We start from the raw sequence: 19,030 nt of genomic DNA, 5'->3' as shown, positions 1-19,030 counted from the left end.
TAAGTGCAGGCCAGAGTTTACCCTGGGTATCTGCACATTCTTTTGATGTAGAAGGAGTATTGTGTTCTCCTCAGTGCTTGGCTACAGAAGCATTTCTCCTGCAGTAAAACCAGGTTTAATCATTAGCTGCTTTGCCACCTCGGTGGCTTCAGCAGGCTTCAGTGTGTGGACTGCAGATCATGACACTCAGGCTGCCTGGAAAGGAAAAGCTGAAGTATTCCCCTCCAAAGGCTCCATCTCACAGATAATCAGGAGTGAGCATAAGGTGCTGCTTACTGCTGCTCCTGTCACTTTGCTGCAGGCAGGAGGGTCCCCAGGCACTGGTGCTATCCTGCCAGCACAGAGGGATGCTCTCTGCAGGGTTCCCTTGCTGGATGGAGCAGATAATGTAGGAATGGGAAATTGAGCTGCCTCCAGGTTTGGCTTACATGGGGTACATCAGCCATTCCTCAAGCTCTGTAACTGGGGCAGGGAGCACTGGAGGCTGAGTGCCTGGCTGGAGCCCAGGGCAGGCTTCACTGCCTGTGGACCTGCCTTTGGGCAACCCTAAGGATGCTTTCCATAAGATAAAGGTGATGAGGGACCAACAGACCCTCCTTTAGCCCATGAATTAGGTGGCATGCGAAGTGCTGCGTTTTGGCTGTCAGGGAAGGATGTCCATGTGCAAGGACCTGTGTTACCATCCTGAGGAGCACAAACAGGCGGTGTGACACAGTTACAGCAAGCAAGGAGAGACTAAGGAGGTCAGGAGGACACTGGTGTGCGGGGGTAGGATGAATCATCTCAATAACAAGAAGGCTCAGTCATGCTTGTAGGAAGCACTGGGGCCGTGCAGCACTGCCAAGTGCTAGATGAGGCTGGAGCCAGTGCCAGGAACCCATTACATGTGAAGTAACAACAGAGATGGAGCAGCTCCTCCCAGCCCACGTGCTGCCTGCGTGCTGCCATTCCCAGCATCTCAGCAGTGTGCACACCCAGTTCCTTGTGCTCCCACACAGACAGTGTCCTAGAGGGGAATCCACTGGTGTGGGTGCCTCCCATGGAGGACTGTGTTAGCCCAGCCTGACTCCTCAGGGAAACATGGACACATGGATGCTCTTGGGTGTCTTTCTGTGCACGTACAGGCTGCAGTCAAGTCTCCATGAATCTGAAACATGTGGGAGGCATTTTTCCCACTTAGGATTAAACATAGAAGTGTTGGCTATCATTACTAACAAGCAGAGAAGCTCTGAAGGCCAGCTTGAAAAAGATCTAACTCATTGATTTTTAACAGTATCTATCTATATATGGGTCTTGATAGTGCTTATAGTGATTTTATATCACTCCAATGATCTAGTGCACGTACCAGTGCATTAACAACACTGGTGTGCTGCGATGCTGCTCATCAAATAAGCACATATTTTGCTTATTTCCCTATTCCCTTTTTTTACAAGAATCTCTTCCTATAGGGAAATTTCCAAGAGAGAGGCTCTGGTTTCTCTAATCAGCAAACCTACAAAGTCTGTCTATCATGTGGCTAATAAAAAACCGAATAAGCATCCTCCTAGACCTTGGCACTGTTCACCATCCTAAGGTTATACACAGTTTAACTGCAGCTTTTTGCATAAGAGCTTGAAATACAGCAGGAAAAATACCTTTATCCCCACTGTTAACTAAGCAGATAATAGACACTGTTAGTCAATAAGGGCACATGTTTCACAAACAGATTACTTGGGAACTTGATGGACAAGTCCTTCCCGGGCCAGCCACGGCTGCTTGCTGTATTTCATATTTGCTTTGTCATCTTGGCAGTGGTACAAATGGGTTCCATTGGCTCTGCAGCTACTGTGGCATCATTTCATCATCCCGTGCTGATGTGAACTTTTGTTTTCCTAATCGTCAAGACAGAAACATCTGGCTAAATAGAAGCAGGTAAATGCAAAGAAAGCTTTCAAGAAGCAGTGTTTCCAGTCGCTATTTTGCTATGAGAAAAGCCATTTATAATGAACTGTATAGAATAAGTCTGAGATTTAGGTTAAGGTTTTCTGAACACTCATGCCTGCAGTGGGGCTCCTCCTTGCTTCATCACTACATAAACGACCTGCTTTCTAAAAGCAGCCACCACTCCTCTTTGCTTCCAAGACTGATTAAATCAAAACACCTCCTCTACGCCCGTTAATTTTAGCTCGGAGACACGGCTTTGAACAGCACATTGCTGCTGTATTAGTATAAGCACTGGTATTAACAAGATGGGCCACTGGATTCTGCTCTTCCTTCTGACATTGTTCAGTTCGTGGTATTAAAGAACTCACTTAACTCATGCTTTAATGTAGGAGTAAGGAAAAATCTTTATCTTATAATGGGCAGAACTAACACTTGGGGGCAGAAGTCGCCTCATTAACTTTTGACCTAATCCCTGAGCTATTCACACCAGGTTTTCTTTACAGTCAGTGACAGAAACAGGCACTGTAAGGATGGGGTTCATCTAATCAAGTCCATACCACTGCAGGAGGAGATAAACCACGCTGCAGGCTCCACTGACAAAGCTGATTAGATCTCTGTTGGCTCTAAAAGGGAGGCTCGTGATCTGAAGACGTTTGTGTGTTAGCTACCAATTCCCAGGCATGAATCCCTCCCTTACTGTGGAGCTGAGGCTGTGGTTTCACGATCAGCATCAGCAGCTGTGTGCTGCTGCCAGTTCTCTGTCACACACTTTTCCCTGCCCTAATCACACGGCTCCATGCGTCAGCTCCAGCAGTCCTGCAGCCTTGGTAAATAGGAATAAGTTGTTGAACTGGCTGAAAACTAATGCTGAAGATGAAGAGTTTGGTTTTGGTTGCACTGCCAGGCAGAGCTGATGCCCCTCATAGCATCCTATGTCCTAACTCCTAGCTCTAAGGTCTGCCTGGGGACAGGAGTGTCATTTCTGAGGAGGAAAAGTGAACTGCCCTTTTTCGGGACTGGGTTTTACTTGGACTAGCTTAAGTTGACCACAAAACAGCCCCTGTGGAAGGCAGTGCTGAAAATGGACAGATTTAGTTGCAGAGCGTAAAGTTAACATGTTTATGGTTACTGTCTTGGAGTGTGATTTGACAAACATCAAATACAACTGATCCTTGCAGAGAAAAGAGGTGATGAGACATAGAACAGACTTTCATGTCTCCACCCCTTTGTGGAGGCCACGACTGAAGCCCAGGGAAAGGAGCAGTGTCAGCAGGTCTCAGAGCTGGGATCACAGCGTGTTCCAAATCACAGTATCAGCCCTGGAGAGAAGCAATGTTCCATGATTGGGACTGAAGAAAATGTTCCTTCTGCTCTGGGCAGAGATGCTTTTCAAACAGGTCTCAGAGTCTGCAGAAGAGGTTAGAGTGGGTGCAGACTTGCTTTCAGTAGATGGCATGACTTACATGGCATCATTTGCTAGAACGGCTTCTTTCCAGATATCTACAGCTTAGAAAGGGCAGTTTGTCACAGAACCATAGAATGGTTTGGAAAGGACCTTAACATCATCCAGCTCCAACTCCCCTCACACCAGACCATGCCACCCAAACCCCATCCAGCCTGGTCTTGAACACTGCCAGGGATGGGGCAGCCACAGCTTCTCTGGGCACCCTGTGCCAGTGCCTCAGCACCCTCACAGGGAAGAGCTTCTGCCTTAGATCTAACCTGAACTTGCCCTGTTTCAGTCTGAACCCATCACCCCTTGTCCTATGGCTGCAGTCCCTGATGCAGAGTCCCTCTCCAGCATCCTTGTAGCCCCCTTCAGACACTGGAAGCTGCTCTGAGGTCTCCATGCAGCTTCTCTTCTCCAGGCTGAACAGCCCCAATGTTCTCAGCCTGTCTCCATAGGGGAGGTGCTGCAACCCCTGATCATCCTGGTGGCCTCCTCTGGACTTGCTCCAACAGCTCCTTGGCCTTCTTATGTTGGGAACACCAGAACATGAGCTTGGCTAATGGCTGATGAACAGCTATTAACAGCTTAACAGCACCTACAGACCTACATGGGATCTAACGAAAGCACTTCTGGCAGCAAAATAAATACTGATATCAATTTGTGTAATAAAGGGAAATTCATCCATCTCAAGCTGACACAGTTAATAGCAAATACATAAATGGTAGATTGATGAGCATGCCCTTTGCAGCTCACTGCTCTTGAAGCTTATTGTCCTTGAAGCTCATCAGCAAGAGCTCAGCCCCTTGAAGGACATTACATAAAGGGACTTTGTGTGATCAAGAGAGGCAGAAACACCCTCTGCCTGATGTGTGTTGTGGTGGTGAGAGGAGGAGGGATGTGTGGTAGAGGAGCTAGCTGGAAACACCAGGAGTACCTGGGTTGCCTGCTGAGGAGGAGCCTGAGGCTGCCCTCCAGCTCAGACCTGTTGGTGCTAGGTCAGTGGGAGGCTGGTGCCCTGGTAGTGCTGTGCTCTGATGTACACAGCCAGTGATGGCTTCATTCCAGTCTCCCTGGGGATCTTCCTCTTCTGAGCCGATACTGCTCTCACACCAAGTTCTTACATGGCCTCATTCAGTCCCCAGGACACACAGAGGTGTATGAGCGTGGCCCCGTTTCTCAAGGCCAGATGTGCCACCACAGGACATTTCTTGTGTGGCAGCATTACACAGAGGTGCTCTGCAGCCTCACACAACACAAAGCTGCACTTGTTGAACGAGTTTCAAACTGACTTTCCAGATGCCAGAACATGCTTGTTTATCCTTTCCCTACATCATCTGCTGTACTTGTATGGACCTGACATACCCCAAAGGACCTGAGCGACCTCTTCCAGCAAGAGACCTTTAGAAAAACTACACCAATGAAATCCAGCACCCTACAGTGACGATGGAAATCCCTGCCCACAAACATCCAACTTGGATGCCAGAAAGTATTGTACATTCTCTGACAGGGCCTCATGCTGCAGGTAGGTGGAGCAGGCACCGCAGTGAGTAGCCTATCTCTCTCTCAGCGGCTGTCCTCAGCAAATACCCATTGATTCATTGATACTTGTCACCACAGGTCCAAGAGAACTGGCTTAGATCAGAGCAATCTTCTGCTCTTTCTTAAGATAATAGAAGGTAGAGCTGAACAATATGATTTATTAAAAATGCTGTAGGAAGGACGGTTTCAGCAAGAACTAAAAATGCCACCAACCAATCAGCTGCAGAGGGACTTGTTCATCCATGAATCCCCTATTCACAGAATTTCCCACTCCTGCTGAATCATTGTTACTATCTTTCCAGCAGAGAGGAGCTGCACTGTGAGCAAAAGTGAATAACACCACCTTTTTGTCTGACTTCTTTCCTTTAATGATTAATATGGTGGTGACTTTTCTAGTAGGATCCACTTGAGCTGAATCAAGTATCAGCTTTAATATGTTATTAGCATTAACTTCACAGCTGATTAGAGCAACTATTTCGCAGACAAAGTGTGACCAAAGCAGCCAGGAAACGCTCTGAAGTCCACTGAAAACAAAACCCCAACCAACAAAGCACGTTCATCACAAACAGTGATAGATTGTCTGTGCAGTTAATTGTGCCAGAAGTTAGGAGGCTGGTACAGGCTGCCAAATGCCATTGGATCAAGTGGCTTGACAGCAAGAAAGCAAAATAACTAACCTAGAAAGGTCAGAACTGGACATAAGAAAGGCCTCTTCTTGAAGCAGTTGTTTATTAGGGAGGAAAGGTTTTGGAAGGGAAAGAAAGTGGGGTTTTCTAACTTGCTTTGCAAAGTTCTGAAGCACAGTGGAGGATACACTGACCCCTCCCTTTGCCTGGAGTCCTAACAGTGACTCCAAAGAGCTGAGATTTCACAGCCACGGTAAGCAGGCAGAAGAAACCCCTTTACAGAGCAAGGCATTCTTCATTTCCTATCTTAGTGCCAATTACAATGCAGTTTTTCTTCACAGGTCACAAACAGAAGCATGTAAGCACATGCTTAACTTGCCTCTGTTCAAAGAAGGCCTTTTAATGAATTGCAAACAAATGTTTAAATCCTTTCCTTGATAAAGCTGCTTTCCTGAATAGCAATGTAACAGTGAATTTGACATAGAGCTCTGTGAACAGTAATACTCACTTTCCATTTGTAGCGTTTTTCATTACAAGGAACAACCTTGCTGATGGAGGTAACTGGACAGGGAATGCTTCTGCTGGCTTTCGTGTTGCTGACTGGGTTCCATTTGAAGAAGCCTTGTAAGGACAGCTACCAGAGAGAGACACTGCCTGCAAGAGAAGCAGCCTCAGATGAACACTGACAGCCTTGAAGTGGAGCAGACAGATGGAGTCATGTTTGCCAGAGTCCCACAAGCCTTTATTAAAAGCAGACAGTTCTGATGACTGCACAGAAAGGGAACAAGTTAGGTGTTAAAGGAGGCAGAGTGCTCTGTAAGATGTGATTGCATTAGTGGTTTATAGGCAGGGCTTCGCCTTTCCAGGTGGATGGCACAGTGCTGAAGAGCCCCTCGTGGCACAGACCTCTCCCAGTGCAACCTTGCCCAGGAACTCGGAGGAAAAAGCAGTGACTTTATTTATGCAGCAAACATGCTGAGTAATAGCGAATCTCCAACCAAAGTCCTTCCCACAGCTGCCTCCAGAGCGCTCAGCAGCACCCAGTGCAGAACACCCTGTGGAACCAGCCCAGCTTCCTGTGCAGCTTTGCACTCTCTTGTCACCCAGTGCAGGGCTGGCATGAGGCTGGATGCCAGAGTCAGTCACTCCTCCCCTCAGCACACGGTTTACGGTACGCAGGCAGATTTGGAGACGGGTCCTTCCACATGTGCAGTCCGGAAGCTGAGCTGAGAAAGAATTGGGTGAGTCAAGAACAATGCCTGGAAGCCTCAAAAATACCCAACGACAAAAAAACTGGAGTCCTCCCTCCTCCGAAGACACAGCATTCTCCTCAAAAGCATAGGCAGGAACACAGTGTTCTCCTGGAACACACCATTTATGGCTTCATTGGGTACCTTTATCAGTCACCTTCCCATTAATCTGAACATTTATAATGTTGCCAGATGGACAGCCTTACATTTAGGAACCATCCGTGTTCCTCCTGGATGCTGATGTGTGGGAATACAATAGAAAAGCCTGGGAACAGCAGTGCAGAGCAAACTGGTTCATGAGAAAGAGTCCAGGGAAGAGGTAGCGACGTGAACTCCTGCATGGTCCATGCCTGACCTGGCTGGAAGTGAGACCACGCTGCCACAGGGGTCATTCCTCAAAGCCCCTGTGTCTGCAGCCAGTGAAGGCAACAGTGGCTGCTGGGTCCCATAGGTGAAAACTATAAACCCAGTCCCATTCACTGGGGAGCAGTGGACGGTCTGAGGAACCATTGTTACTTCTTGCCAGGGAAGAAACCATGCCCTCCCTCCCTCCTGAGCTATATGGCCCGTATCTTCTGGCTTTTGGCCCCAGAAGGAATTCAGTATTCAGTCTGGTATAGTAGGAAGACCTATCTCACAAGGGCAGGATCAAGAACATGCCCCTTAAGGAGAAGAGAGCAGCCGACTGACCAGTGGTGTGGTATCCTTTAGCAAAGTAAGAGGTCTTGTGGTGATGAAACGTTATCCCTAAGGGTGGTACTGATACTGATATCCTGTTTATTCCACTTACAAGCGCTCAGTCTTACAAGAAGTTATCTTACTACAAGCAAACTACGACAACATCATGGGGGCAACCAAGTAACGCTCAGCTTCAGTAATTCCTGAAGTCCAGCCAATGAGAGGCATCACGCTCCTCATCCTCCCTTCCTTCCAAGCTAAATTCCATGGGATTAACACTAGTCCCTGTAAATTTATAACCTGCCCCATCTTCAGGAATGAAAAAAGCTTTGGGCTGTACCAGTTTCTTTGACCCATATATGTTAAAATTGCTTAATTCTTCCTTATAAACTAATGGCCCTGTGTGGGGGCGAGAAGGAGAGGAGATGGGCATGTTCTGTTTCAGTGTGATTGCTGGTCAGCTTCCTGGCTATTTACAACATCTTATTAAATGGTGTTACAGCACACGGGAAGGCAAGGAGATGAGGAGAACGTTACAGCAATCTAATTACTGACTCTTACAATGGTCATTAAAGTGTCCCACATGGGTTCCTACCGCTAAGCCAAAAACACAGCACACCTCGATACTGACATGTGAACAACCCCAGGAAAGCAGGGTCACAGGTCAGCACAGCAGGACCTGCGGTGGCCAAGCTATGTCTGCAGAGAGCACTGTGCTGCAGAGCCAGGGAGGAGAGGGGATGGAATCCATGGAGCAGAGCAGTGTGGTGCATGGACACACATGGGCTCAAAGGGACTGCTGAGTGCAGGGGAGCATGTCCTGACACACGGGTCTCTGTTGTATTGATTCATTTACTAATGAATGGGAGCAGCCACCCAGCTCCAGCTGTCAGGAACCTCCGTAGAGCTCCCACATCACCTTGACTTTGAACCCATCACCCCTTATCCTATCACTACAGCCCCTGATGAAGAGCCCCTCTCCAGCATCCTTGTAGCCCCCTTCAGACACTGGAAGCTGCTCTGAGGTCTCCACGCAGCTTCTCTTCTCCAGGCTGAACAGCCCCAATGTTCTCAGCCAAGGAGAAGAGGAGTTATCTCCAAGTGTAGCAACAGGCATGTGCATTCCTGTTGGATCTTCCTTTCCAGGGCACCAGTTTCCTTACCGCCTCTCTGTATTCTTACAGAAAGCAACACCTCTATAGCTACAAATAGCTACGGCTGTTTGGTTCCTCTACATTTTCTACCCTGGAATGTTCTTGGATGCTCACTCTCTTGTGGCCATGTTTGTTGGCTCCCTGGCACAGAGCAGGTAAAGCAAGAGGTCAGCTCTGCCTTCTGCTAACTTTTGTGATATGTTTTGGCTTTTTTCGTGATCACATTTTTGTCATTTTTCCGGGTCTCAAAATATTTGCTTTCCTTTTCCCTTTTTAACTACAAGTTTAGTAAAACAGTTACTATCCAGGGACTTTCTTTCATTGGCCCCTGCAGAAAGGCCAAACCTTGAACAAACTGGGGGCAGGAAAGGCAGCAGGAAGAAGCTGCTGGGATGCACTGCGGCAGCTGGAACACAGCTCCATGGATCCAACAGCTGGGGCCAGGTGCTGGTTCGTTCCTTCCCCAGGCAGGCACAGAGGGACCGTGAGGTTGCTCAGTGGCTGCAGCACCTCCCCTATGGAGACAGGCTGAGAACATTGGGGCTGTTCAGCCTGGAGAAGAGAAGCTGCGTGGAGACCTCAGAGCAGCTTCCAGTGTCTGAAGGGGGCTACAAGGATGCTGGAGAGGGACTCTTCATCAGGGACTGCAGCCATAGGACAAGGGGTGATGGGTTCAGACTGAAACAGGGCAAGTTCAGGTTAGATCTAAGGCAGAAGCTCTTCCCTGTGAGGGTGCTGAGGCGCTGGCACAGGGTGCCCAGAGAAGCTGTGGCTGCCCCATCCCTGGCAGTGCTCAAGGCCAGGTTGGACACAGGGGCTTGGAGCAAGCTGCTCTAGTGGAAGGGGTCCCTGCCCATGGCAGGGTGTGGAACCGGATGAGCTTTAAGGTCCCTTCCCACCCGAACCACCCCGCGATGCTACAATAAGGCCGTTTCTGGTGCCTCAGGGCCTGCGAGGCCGCGCGGCTCCCGCCCGTGCTGTAACCCCCCAGAACACCGCACACCCCGCACCGTGAGCGCGGACACCAGCGGGGGGGGCCAGGGCGCCCGTGCCTGGGGAAAGCCCCCGACTCCCGGGGTTCGAGTCCCGGCGCGGACCTCCCCGCTCTCCACGGCCCGTGGCGGCGCTGGCAGCTCCCGGGGCTCAGGTCCCTCAGGTCTGACCCCACCGACGACACAAACCGGCATCCCCGCTCCCAGCACCCGAGCTGCCCCGCACCGCTTCGCCCGTCCCGCAGGGGGAGCCCCGCCCCGCCCCGCGCCGAGCTGAACGGAGCCGGGCCGGGCCGTGCGGAGAGAACCTTTTGCACGAGTCCCGCTCGCCGCGGGGCGGGGAAACCGCGGGGCTCAGCCAATGGGAGCCGCCGCTCGGGCAACGTCACGGACGGCCTCACTCCGTCTCCCCCGGCTCAGCCCGGAGGGGCGGGGCGGATGAGGCATAATGGGAGGTACCGAAGGGGCGTGGTCTCCTGTCGCGAGGGCTCTCGGGCCAATGAGAAGAGAGGCCGGGGGCGGGGCGGGGCGAGGTGGGGGAGCGGTGGCCAATGGGGAGCGGGTAGGGGGGCGTGTCCGCGCCGGTTCGGGTTCCGTGTGGAAAGAGTGAGGGGGCTCGGGTGCAAAGTTTGCTCGCCCAGCGCCTGAGGAGGCAGCGGCGGGTGCCGGGCCGCCGCCCGCGGGGAACGGGCCGCGATCGCGCTCGGGGCTCCGCCGCGGGCCGCTCGCAGCGCCGACCGTTCTCCTCGCGCCTCCGCCGGGCCGGGCCGGCAGCCTCTGCCCCGGCGCGATGTGCGGGGGGATGGCGGCGAAGGGTCCCGGCGGGCCGCGGTGGTGGCAGAACCGGCGGGCGCGGCTGCTGTGCATGTTGGCGCTCACCTTCCTCTTCTTCGTGGTGGAGGTGGTGGTGAGCCGGGTCACGTCGTCGCTGGCCATGCTCTCCGACTCCTTCCACATGCTCTCCGATGTCATGGCTCTGGTCGTGGCGCTGGTGGCCGTGCGCTTCGCACAGTGCACTCGTGCCACCAAGAAGAACACCTTCGGGTGGGTGCGGGCTGAGGTGATGGGTGCCCTCGTCAACGCCGTCTTCCTCACCGCCCTGTGCTTCACCATCCTGCTGGAGGCCATCGAGCGCTTCACCGAGCCCCACGAGATCCAGCAGCCGCTGGTGGTCATCGGCGTCGGGGTGGCGGGGCTCATCATCAACTTGCTGGGGCTCTGCCTCTTCAACCACCACGGCGTGGGGGGCCACGGCCATTCCCACGGGCACGGGCACTCGCACGGCAGCAGGCAGCACTCCCGCAGCGGCTCCAAGCCCGAGCAGCCGCCCGGGGATGGGGAGGCTGCGCTGCACCGGGAGGAGACCAGCACCTTAGTGGAGAACTGCAGCAGCTCCAACGGAGTCAGCCAGGACAAGCTAGGTAAGACCTGTGGCTCCTCTGCCCCATCCCAGCGTAGGAGTGCCAGGGAGGTGGGAGAGGACCCTTCTCTGAGTAGGGCGGTGGGTGTCGGGCTCCCACATCGGGCTGGCTTCTAGGGGACCCCGTGTCCTTTCTGATGGGGAAGAGGCAAGAAGCTCCCTTAGCAGTGCTCTCTGGCCCATGGCTGTTGCACCTCCACCTCGCACCTTTCCTTCAGGTGCTAAAAGGAGCGCCTGCCCCAAGTGCTCTAGAAGACAAGTCGGAATGTGAAAGAGTCTTGGGGTAAAGCAGGTTGTGTTGGGAAAAGTTGGTGGAGGTGGAGAAAGCACATGACAAGAGTGTTTTGCCTAGAGACACAAGCTGTCACAAGACGATGCCCTAATGCCATCTGAACTGGCTGCACATCACATAGAGCACAGCTCAACACCTTGGTCCTGACAGCCAGATCTGCCCCTTGGGTCTGTTATTAGCTACCTGAAAAGCTGGTCTCAACCTGAAAGTAACATGCTGAAGTATATTCCATTGCAATAATGTTGTACTTCTTCATGACACACATGTTAATATGGAGAAGTCTTGGAAGTTACCAATACGAGCCATGGAAGACATGCAGCGAGCGCAGAATGTGGAGCTCACTGGTGTCAAAGTACTCATGTGGCCTCTTTAGCTTTCTAAAGTATGCTCCTTCCCACTTGTTTTTTAACATAGGGGTAAATTTAAAATCTCCCCTTCCCAATTAGGGTTAATGTGTCTATTTTGTGGGAGGGAATTGCTTGGGTTGTGTTTAAAATGGATCCAGAAGCCTGGATAGTTTATTTGGAAGTCACTTGGCCAAAGCCAAGTGCTGAGTGCTAGCAGAGTGAAAGGTGTGCAATCGCTGCTTCTCTACTTTAGCCATAGGGCATCGTGTAACCAGGAGGAAGGGGTTTCACTCTTCAGAGCCCATGTTTCTCTTTTGGTTTTGGGGTTCCATCAGGAGACTGCTGCTTTCACTGAAACTGAGCTTTAACTGAGCACAGTGAACTTTGCTACAGTTTCATTTTCAGTGGTCAGAGGTTCCAGTACTTGGGAAGCAGCTTTCTCTTTCCCTCAATCCATGTTGCTTTGGAAAACACAGGTTTTGCAAGAGGATAGAGAAGTTGTGCTGAATATAGTAGACCATTGTCTTGACCACGTAACAAGCTCTAAATGTTGAATTAGCTCCAACAAAGGTATCCTCATAATTACTTTTAAACAATGTACAGATCCCTTAACCGTTAATCTGATAGGTATCTTGGCTTGGGAATTGTGCTTGCATGGTGAAGCAGAATCCCACACTGGGTTGGGTTGGAAGGGACCTTAAAGCTCATCCAGTTCCAACCCCCTGCCGTGGGCAGGGACACCTTCTACCAGGCGAGGTTGCTCAAACACGATGAAAAGCCAAGTTTTGGACTAGTTCTAGACTAAAAGATTGGTTTCTAGCATGGGTTAAAACCTGCACTGTTCTGAGCTAAGTCATCTGGAATTTCTCATGGGCGCCCTTCTGGCCATAACAAATAATTTGTTGTGGGTGTTTAGGTGGTAATAGGGCATAATTTTGGTCGCAGTGAAACTTTGAAATAAGTTTGTATTTCCTCCTATGCCCTGCCGTGATTATGTAATGGATGGAGTTATTCATAGTTTACCCATGCAACCGTTACAGGTAAAGGTGCTTAGAGACTTGCGAGAGGCTGTAGGATGTGCAGGTGAAGCCTAGGGAAGTGTCTGAGAGTGGTACTATGCCTTCATTTGAAATTACAAAGAAGGGTAGATCCTGATTTCTTAAGGTGAAAGTGAAAGACCGGCTATAGCCTTAGGGGCTAGTCTTGCACAGATAGCTTTGTGCTTTAAGTGTACAGTTAGATTTCAGTGAGGGTATTTCAAATGGACATGATTTAACCATTTGCCATTAAAGAATGATCTCAAGAGCTTTCTGGCACAGTGTTTCCTGTTACAGGTCTTACTGACTTTTCAGATCTCCTTTGCTCCAACTACTTTGGTGTGCAGCAGAGTGTTCCTCTCTCCTTGCACTTATCATGGACCCTGAGGTCTGTGCTCTGTAACTTGAGCTATTTTCCTCTAATTTATCGGTTTCCATGAAAAGTTACAGGTCCCATTATCCATAACTCCTAAAGGTTGTGTGGAAAATGGAGTTGGAGCTTTAGGACAGAAGCACGATACACGAGGTAATGAGCCTGAGGCTTGGAACACAGCTGCCTGGGCGGGAGCCCACCCCTTGTGCAGAGAGGAAAGGACTTGTGGACACTTTGTGATTAAAGAATCACAGGAGTGGCAGAAGCTGCAGGTCTTGTGAGCATGTTAATATGTACAAAGCTTTGAACTGAAGGACCATGGAAGCAGTAAGGGCTCTGGGTTTCAAGTTAGTTGGGCCAGTGGCTGTTTCTTTAACACTGGAAGCTTCCTGGCCCAAGAAGAGCCTTTAAAGAACAGTGGGAGGCTACTCATTTAAAATACTTTCAAGTCTGAACATTGGAACAGGTTTATTGTTGTAATGATGTGTGTATTTATTACTATACAGCTAGTTAGGTGGCTTGGCAAAGTTCTGAAATCTAAACAGCACTGGTTCATAGCCTCTGAGAGCTTCAGTGGTAGCTCACACTGCCCTGCAGTCAGGACTGCTGGTAAATTCAGACCTAAAAGCTCAGCTTATTGTATCTCACAGCTCTGCTGGCTCCATGCGCCATCTCAGGAAAACTTCCTTTTCCTTGCATTCAGCAGTCTTGTGGAAATGAACTCCTAAACCTGAAAAGAAGTTACTGTAAAGCAGTACCCATAGAGCTTTTAAGCTTTTGGCCTCATAAATTTGACTATAAAACAGCAGTGCAGTCCTATGGTTTAAGAGGGATTTTTAGCAATGTGATTAGCCTTCTGGCTTTTAAAAAGGGGGGAAAAACCTAAGTTACTTAGCTCCTTAACCAGCCTTTTGCTGTATGCTCTGTAACTCTGCATTTAGTTTAGGAAATGAACAGTGAGCAGTCAAGTGGTTAAACAGCTAGAAAAGGGGAAAACAAGTTCTCAGCAGGATAAATTAGAGTGCAGTCATCTTTATCCTTTGCCACTCTGCAGCATGAAGCTGCACTTTGCTTTATAGCTCTGTGTAGAAACAATCCTTCTAGACTGTTTTGGTGACTTCTTGGGACAACTGAGTATTTTTCAGCTAGAGAAAACGTTGCCAAGTGTTATGGGAAGAGGTGCTTGCTTTTAGTTTTGTACTCAAATGAAAGCAAGCTTAATGTGGGTTATTATTTCATATGGAATTACAGTAGCGTGTAGTATTGCACCATATGCCTAATCACTCTACTGTTTTCTTATCAGGTGATACTAAAGATGACGTGAGCGACCTACAGGTGAACGGCAACGCTGGTCATTACACTCTGGAGGTAGAGGAGGTTGAAGAAGACTCCAGTGCACAGCTTAACATGCGTGGAGTTTTTCTGCATGTTTTTGGAGATGCCCTAGGTTCAGTAATTGTGGTAGTGAATGCCTTGCTCTTTTATGGGCTGTGGAATCCATGCCCCAAAGATGGGCCCTGCTTTAATCCATGTGTCAATAATCACTGCATGGAAAATGCTACTTTATCCCAAACGCTGGGCAGAGCAAACACGTCTGAGCAAGGGAGCATTACAGTGGCTGGTCCATGCTGGTTGCTATATTTAGATCCCATCCTCTGTTTGATAATGGTTTGCATACTCCTTTACACAACCTACCCGTTACTTAGGGAGTCAGCCCTTATACTTCTGCAGACTGTTCCCAAACAAATAGATGTTCATTCTTTGAACTCAAAGTTGCGTACCCTTGAAGGAGTTGAAGCAGTCCACGAATTACACATTTGGCAGCTGGCAGGCAGCAGGATCATTGGCACTGCTCACATCAAGTGTCCTGACCCTTCCACATACATGATGGTGGCAAAGCGCATAAAGGAGATCTTCCACGACGAAGGGATTCATGCAACTACCATTCAGCCTGAGTTTGCCAGTGTTGGCTCTGGATCAGGGAGAGGGAAATGCGAGTTTCCTTGCAGGACTCAGTGTGCTTTGAAGCAGTGTTGCGGAACAGGAGAAGATATTACTGCAAAGAAGACAGAAAAATCTTCGTCACTTAGTATTTCTTGTTCAGAAGTTGTCATTGAATTTCCAAAAACTAGGAGGACTAAGCCGGAGAGCATCCCTTCAGTTAAGCTAGAGGCAAACACCGACCAAAACGAGCAGTTTGAATCGTCTTTGTAACTCCCTGAGTGGTGCTACCTGAGTTCTGGGGACTTTGACAACAGCTCTGTTGCAAGAGGAAGGGACAGATGTTTGGGATGCAACATTGCCAAGCAGTGTAATTGCTGAAGTCCTTGTTCTTGTTGTACTGCTAAATCTAGAATGCTTGTTTTAAAAACTATAACGTCACTGTCATGATACAATGTGGTTGTGTTGTCTTTGTACTGAGACAGACAGAAAGTGCACCAATGCTGTAACAACTTGAGAAAACCAGTTTCAACATTTCAGCAGAGACAATTTTTGCTGTGCTTCAAACTGAAATATTTCCTTTTTTTCCCCAGTGAAAAGGTATTTGAGGGATAAGCATGTAGGAACTCGGTTTGTGTTACGGATTTCTTGGACCTACTCTTTCCTTTAATATTTGATTTGTAGATATTTTAATATATTGTTTATTTAGAAGCCCTAAGGAAAACCAAAGTTCATAGAGCGTTTTTAAAGAGATAACTACTTAAAACTGGAAACCACTTTGCAGTTTCACATATTTTTCTTAAACCTATGTAATAATAAATGTGAAGGCTTTTTCTAATGGATTTATCGTATAGCGTATTTTAAAGAGAACATCGTGTGATTGTTAGAAGCTGTCCCCACTTTTTCTGGTAAGGTAGTGAGCTGATTAAAATCAACTGCTTGTGAAAAGATCAGATGTGAAAGGGGTGTTTTTCAGTCAGCATGGAAGTTCAAGCTGCTGTATACTGCTCTGTGATCAGGACGTGAGACTGACCCATAAAGTAATGCATCCTTTCATATTTGATGGATTTTTCTGGTGTTTTTCCTTATTTCCAAGTTGTGTGTGGTCATAAAGGTCTTCAAAGTTTAATGAATCCTTGACTCACAGTGCCGTGAATGAAGAGCTGGAGCTTCATTTTCACTTGATGCTCAGTTGACTAAGGTAAAAGAATTGGTTATGTGAAGAAGTGCTCTGTTGGGGAATGTCTTCCAAGCACCGACAGTCTGATTTGTGCTCTTGAGGACTGACAGTCGCCTCCGTAACACCTAATTCAGTGATGCATTTTGCCTGTAGCTGAGTGTGTCTGTAGGCACCTGCAGTGACAGCAGTCCTGGTCCCTCCCCTGTGTCCTTGGGAGCCTTCCGCAGGCTCTTGAGGAAGTGGGGCCGGGAGCAGGATTTCATTGCTGTATTTCAGGCTTTGGGGTATTTATGTATCACCTAAATTCACTTAAGTAGCCGAGTCTATGGTTTCAAATGTTAACTCTGTTAACTGACAACTGGCTCTAAAGAAGCTGTTACAGTATGCTGCCAACTTACACCTTCACAAAGGAGAAGCTGGTTGATGGACTCTGTGAATTTGGCACAGACTGGATGAGAGCTGAAGATAAAACGTGCGAGAGATCTAAGTAAAACCCTGACCCTTTCGATCCACCCTCGAGTTATGTATGGGATATAATATCTTGTGATTTAATTGACTGCTCCTATGCTCAAAACTGGAAAACATCTTGGATCTTCCATTGGTTGCTCTTTGACTCTGGACATGGTAAACACTCTGCCTCAGTTTCCCCATCTTGAAATGGGGATGATACCTACCTCACAGGGGTGTTGTGAGGCTTAACTCTTGTGCGAAGAGGTCTGAGATGTGTTACTGGAAGGCACCTGAAGGAGTGTAAGATATTAAATTACATGGTATTTACTACTTCTACACAAGTATTGCAATACCTAGGCACAACAGAGGGAACTGAGGATCGTTTTGGCCTTATGAAATTCTTTGATGCTGTGGTTTTCAGGTTTTTAACAGTATTTAAATGTAGATTTTTTTAAAGAAAAGAATGTTTTGTTAGTGAAGGGAATGTGGCTTTGCCTCCGGATGCAGGACACCTTCTAGTTGGCATTTCTAATATGTGTCTCCTATGGTAATTGCTCCTAAGTAGTTCAAAATAGTCTGCTGCTCCTCAGACCTGGACTGGCCCAGGCCATGTCAGTGGTCTTACCCAACTTCTCAGCAGAGCACTGCAGTCAACTCTCGATTATGCACGGGTGGATTACCAGTGTTGTATATTAACTGTGCGGGCTGCAAGGCCAGACGAGCTCTGTATAGCATGCCAGTGTGTTGGCCAAATGCTAGGTGACAAAGCATTGGAAAAGTAGAGGAGCTCAGTCCAGTTTCACACAGGTTCCCTCTCACAGGGTTTGTTAGCTTGGGTGCAGTTATTGTGCCTCTTGGCTGCTCAGATGCAGCCACAGGAAGCTGCGGTGTGTGGATGGGTCGGTTCCGCTTTGTGCTAGCCTGGGGATGCTAGTGCATCGCAGCCATCAGCATCCCTCGCCTTTTTCTGTGTTTATGCTTATTGTATAGTCTCATAAACTAACTTAAATGTGTTAATATAGTATTTATATATGGTTTTTTTGGTCTGAATTACCTTCTTTCTTCTGTTACCTGTTATGATCTAGAGTTGACTGTTAAATGAGATCTCGTGTAAGGCTACGTTTGCAGAATATGCTACAACTGCGAGTATGCTACAAAGTATTAACCAAGTAAATTTTGAAATTAACAAATACCTTTTTTTTAAAATATGTATCTTTGCTTTTTATGGGAAATTTTCACTATTATTTTGCTCACTAGTTTAATATTGGTCACGGTCATTAGCATGAGTTCTTGAGGCCCTGGCTGGGTATCACTGATGCACCCTAGAACTACTGCTCTTCAGCGTATTAAACCCCCAAGCACCAAGGCAAACCATAGTAGCACTGAGAAGCCTGACTTCCTTCTCTCCTGTTGCTCTTACAAGAAACGAGCAGTTACTGAGTGTTGAGAGTTGCCACCATTTGTTAACAGTAAGTCAATGCTTCTGAATAGATGGAGTTGTACTCGCTCCTTCCATTGTAACTATTTAATCTTTTTTTTTGGTGCCAGAAGTCGTATTTTTCTATTCTGTGTCCATTGCAGGCAATGGCTAGCTTAAAAGACAAAAAGCTCTCCTCCTACCCCCCATTATGTTTATTATAAGGACAGGATACAGATGTGATGGTGATGGTGGGGGCAGAAGGGGACTTGCATGGCCTCTCTGTCCTGTGCCACACTGCCTGTGCAGCACCAGCTGGTGTTAACGGGGCCCTTTAGCCTCTTTAGCCCTCGATGGTAAGTTCCCTGACAGCACATAGCCAGGTCAGGTTGGTGGCTGTACGGCAGCAGAAACACAAGTGGTGTTTGTTCCAGCTGTGTGAGACCCGACTGTACCCTGCTAGCTTGCAATAGTGTTTGATTTTGGTCTTTAACCTTATCTTTGCGTGCTTTCACAGACTTGATTTGTTCTGAAGATCACAGGTCCGGAATACTAGGAGCATTCAAAAACACTGCACAGTCTTTTCCTCCTCCTTTTTGTTCCCCCCACATCCCATGAACCTGGTGAGCCTCCTGTGAGCGAGCACTGCAGTGCTGGGGAGCTCATTGTATTGTGTATCACATTCCTGAGTTTTTCAAATAAAAGAACATGGAACACTGATTTTTGAGGAAAAATAAGTTTGTATTTCAGTGTCTAGATTGCTCGGGCTTCTGGTTGAATGTGTCAGAGATGTACCAAATGTCACTGAGTGAAATGCTGTAGGCTTAGTACGGGTCTCATCCAGAAACATGCTGGTTTAGAATCTCTTCTTTTGATTATATCCTCATCAGGGACTGCAGCCATAGGACACGGGGTGATGGGTTCAGAGTGAAACAGGGCAAGTTCAGGTTAGATCTAAGGC

The 19,030-nt window shown here is 48.3% G+C and overlaps 1 protein-coding gene and 1 long non-coding RNA gene across 2 annotated transcripts; both read left to right on the top strand.

Annotated features, from left to right (window-relative positions):
- The first annotated feature begins 690 nt into the window (after nt 1–690).
- Nucleotides 691–3,051, top strand: LOC133209657 (uncharacterized). The gene is made up of 2 exons (XR_009724719.1): nt 691–1,647; nt 2,414–3,051. It is a non-coding gene; the product is annotated as an uncharacterized LOC133209657 (long non-coding RNA).
- A 7,311-nt stretch (nt 3,052–10,362) lies between these two features.
- Nucleotides 10,363–18,789, top strand: SLC30A1 (solute carrier family 30 member 1). The gene is made up of 2 exons (XM_061348339.1): nt 10,363–11,033; nt 14,385–18,789. Exons 1-2 carry the CDS (start codon nt 10,403–10,405, stop codon nt 15,293–15,295), a joined length of 1,542 nt encoding a protein of 513 aa, XP_061204323.1. The 5' UTR covers nt 10,363–10,402; the 3' UTR covers nt 15,296–18,789.
- Nucleotides 18,790–19,030: the final 241 nt, after the last annotated feature.

The sequence above is a fragment of the Neopsephotus bourkii genome, unplaced genomic scaffold (assembly GCF_033783945.1).
Source record: "Neopsephotus bourkii isolate Nb327-2 ecotype Australia unplaced genomic scaffold, CSIRO-AGI_Nbou_v1 NB_354, whole genome shotgun sequence".
Classification (NCBI taxonomy): Eukaryota; Metazoa; Chordata; class Aves; order Psittaciformes; family Psittacidae; genus Neopsephotus; species Neopsephotus bourkii.
Note: the sequence above shows the minus strand (reverse complement) of the source record. Positions and strands in the feature narration are given on the sequence as shown.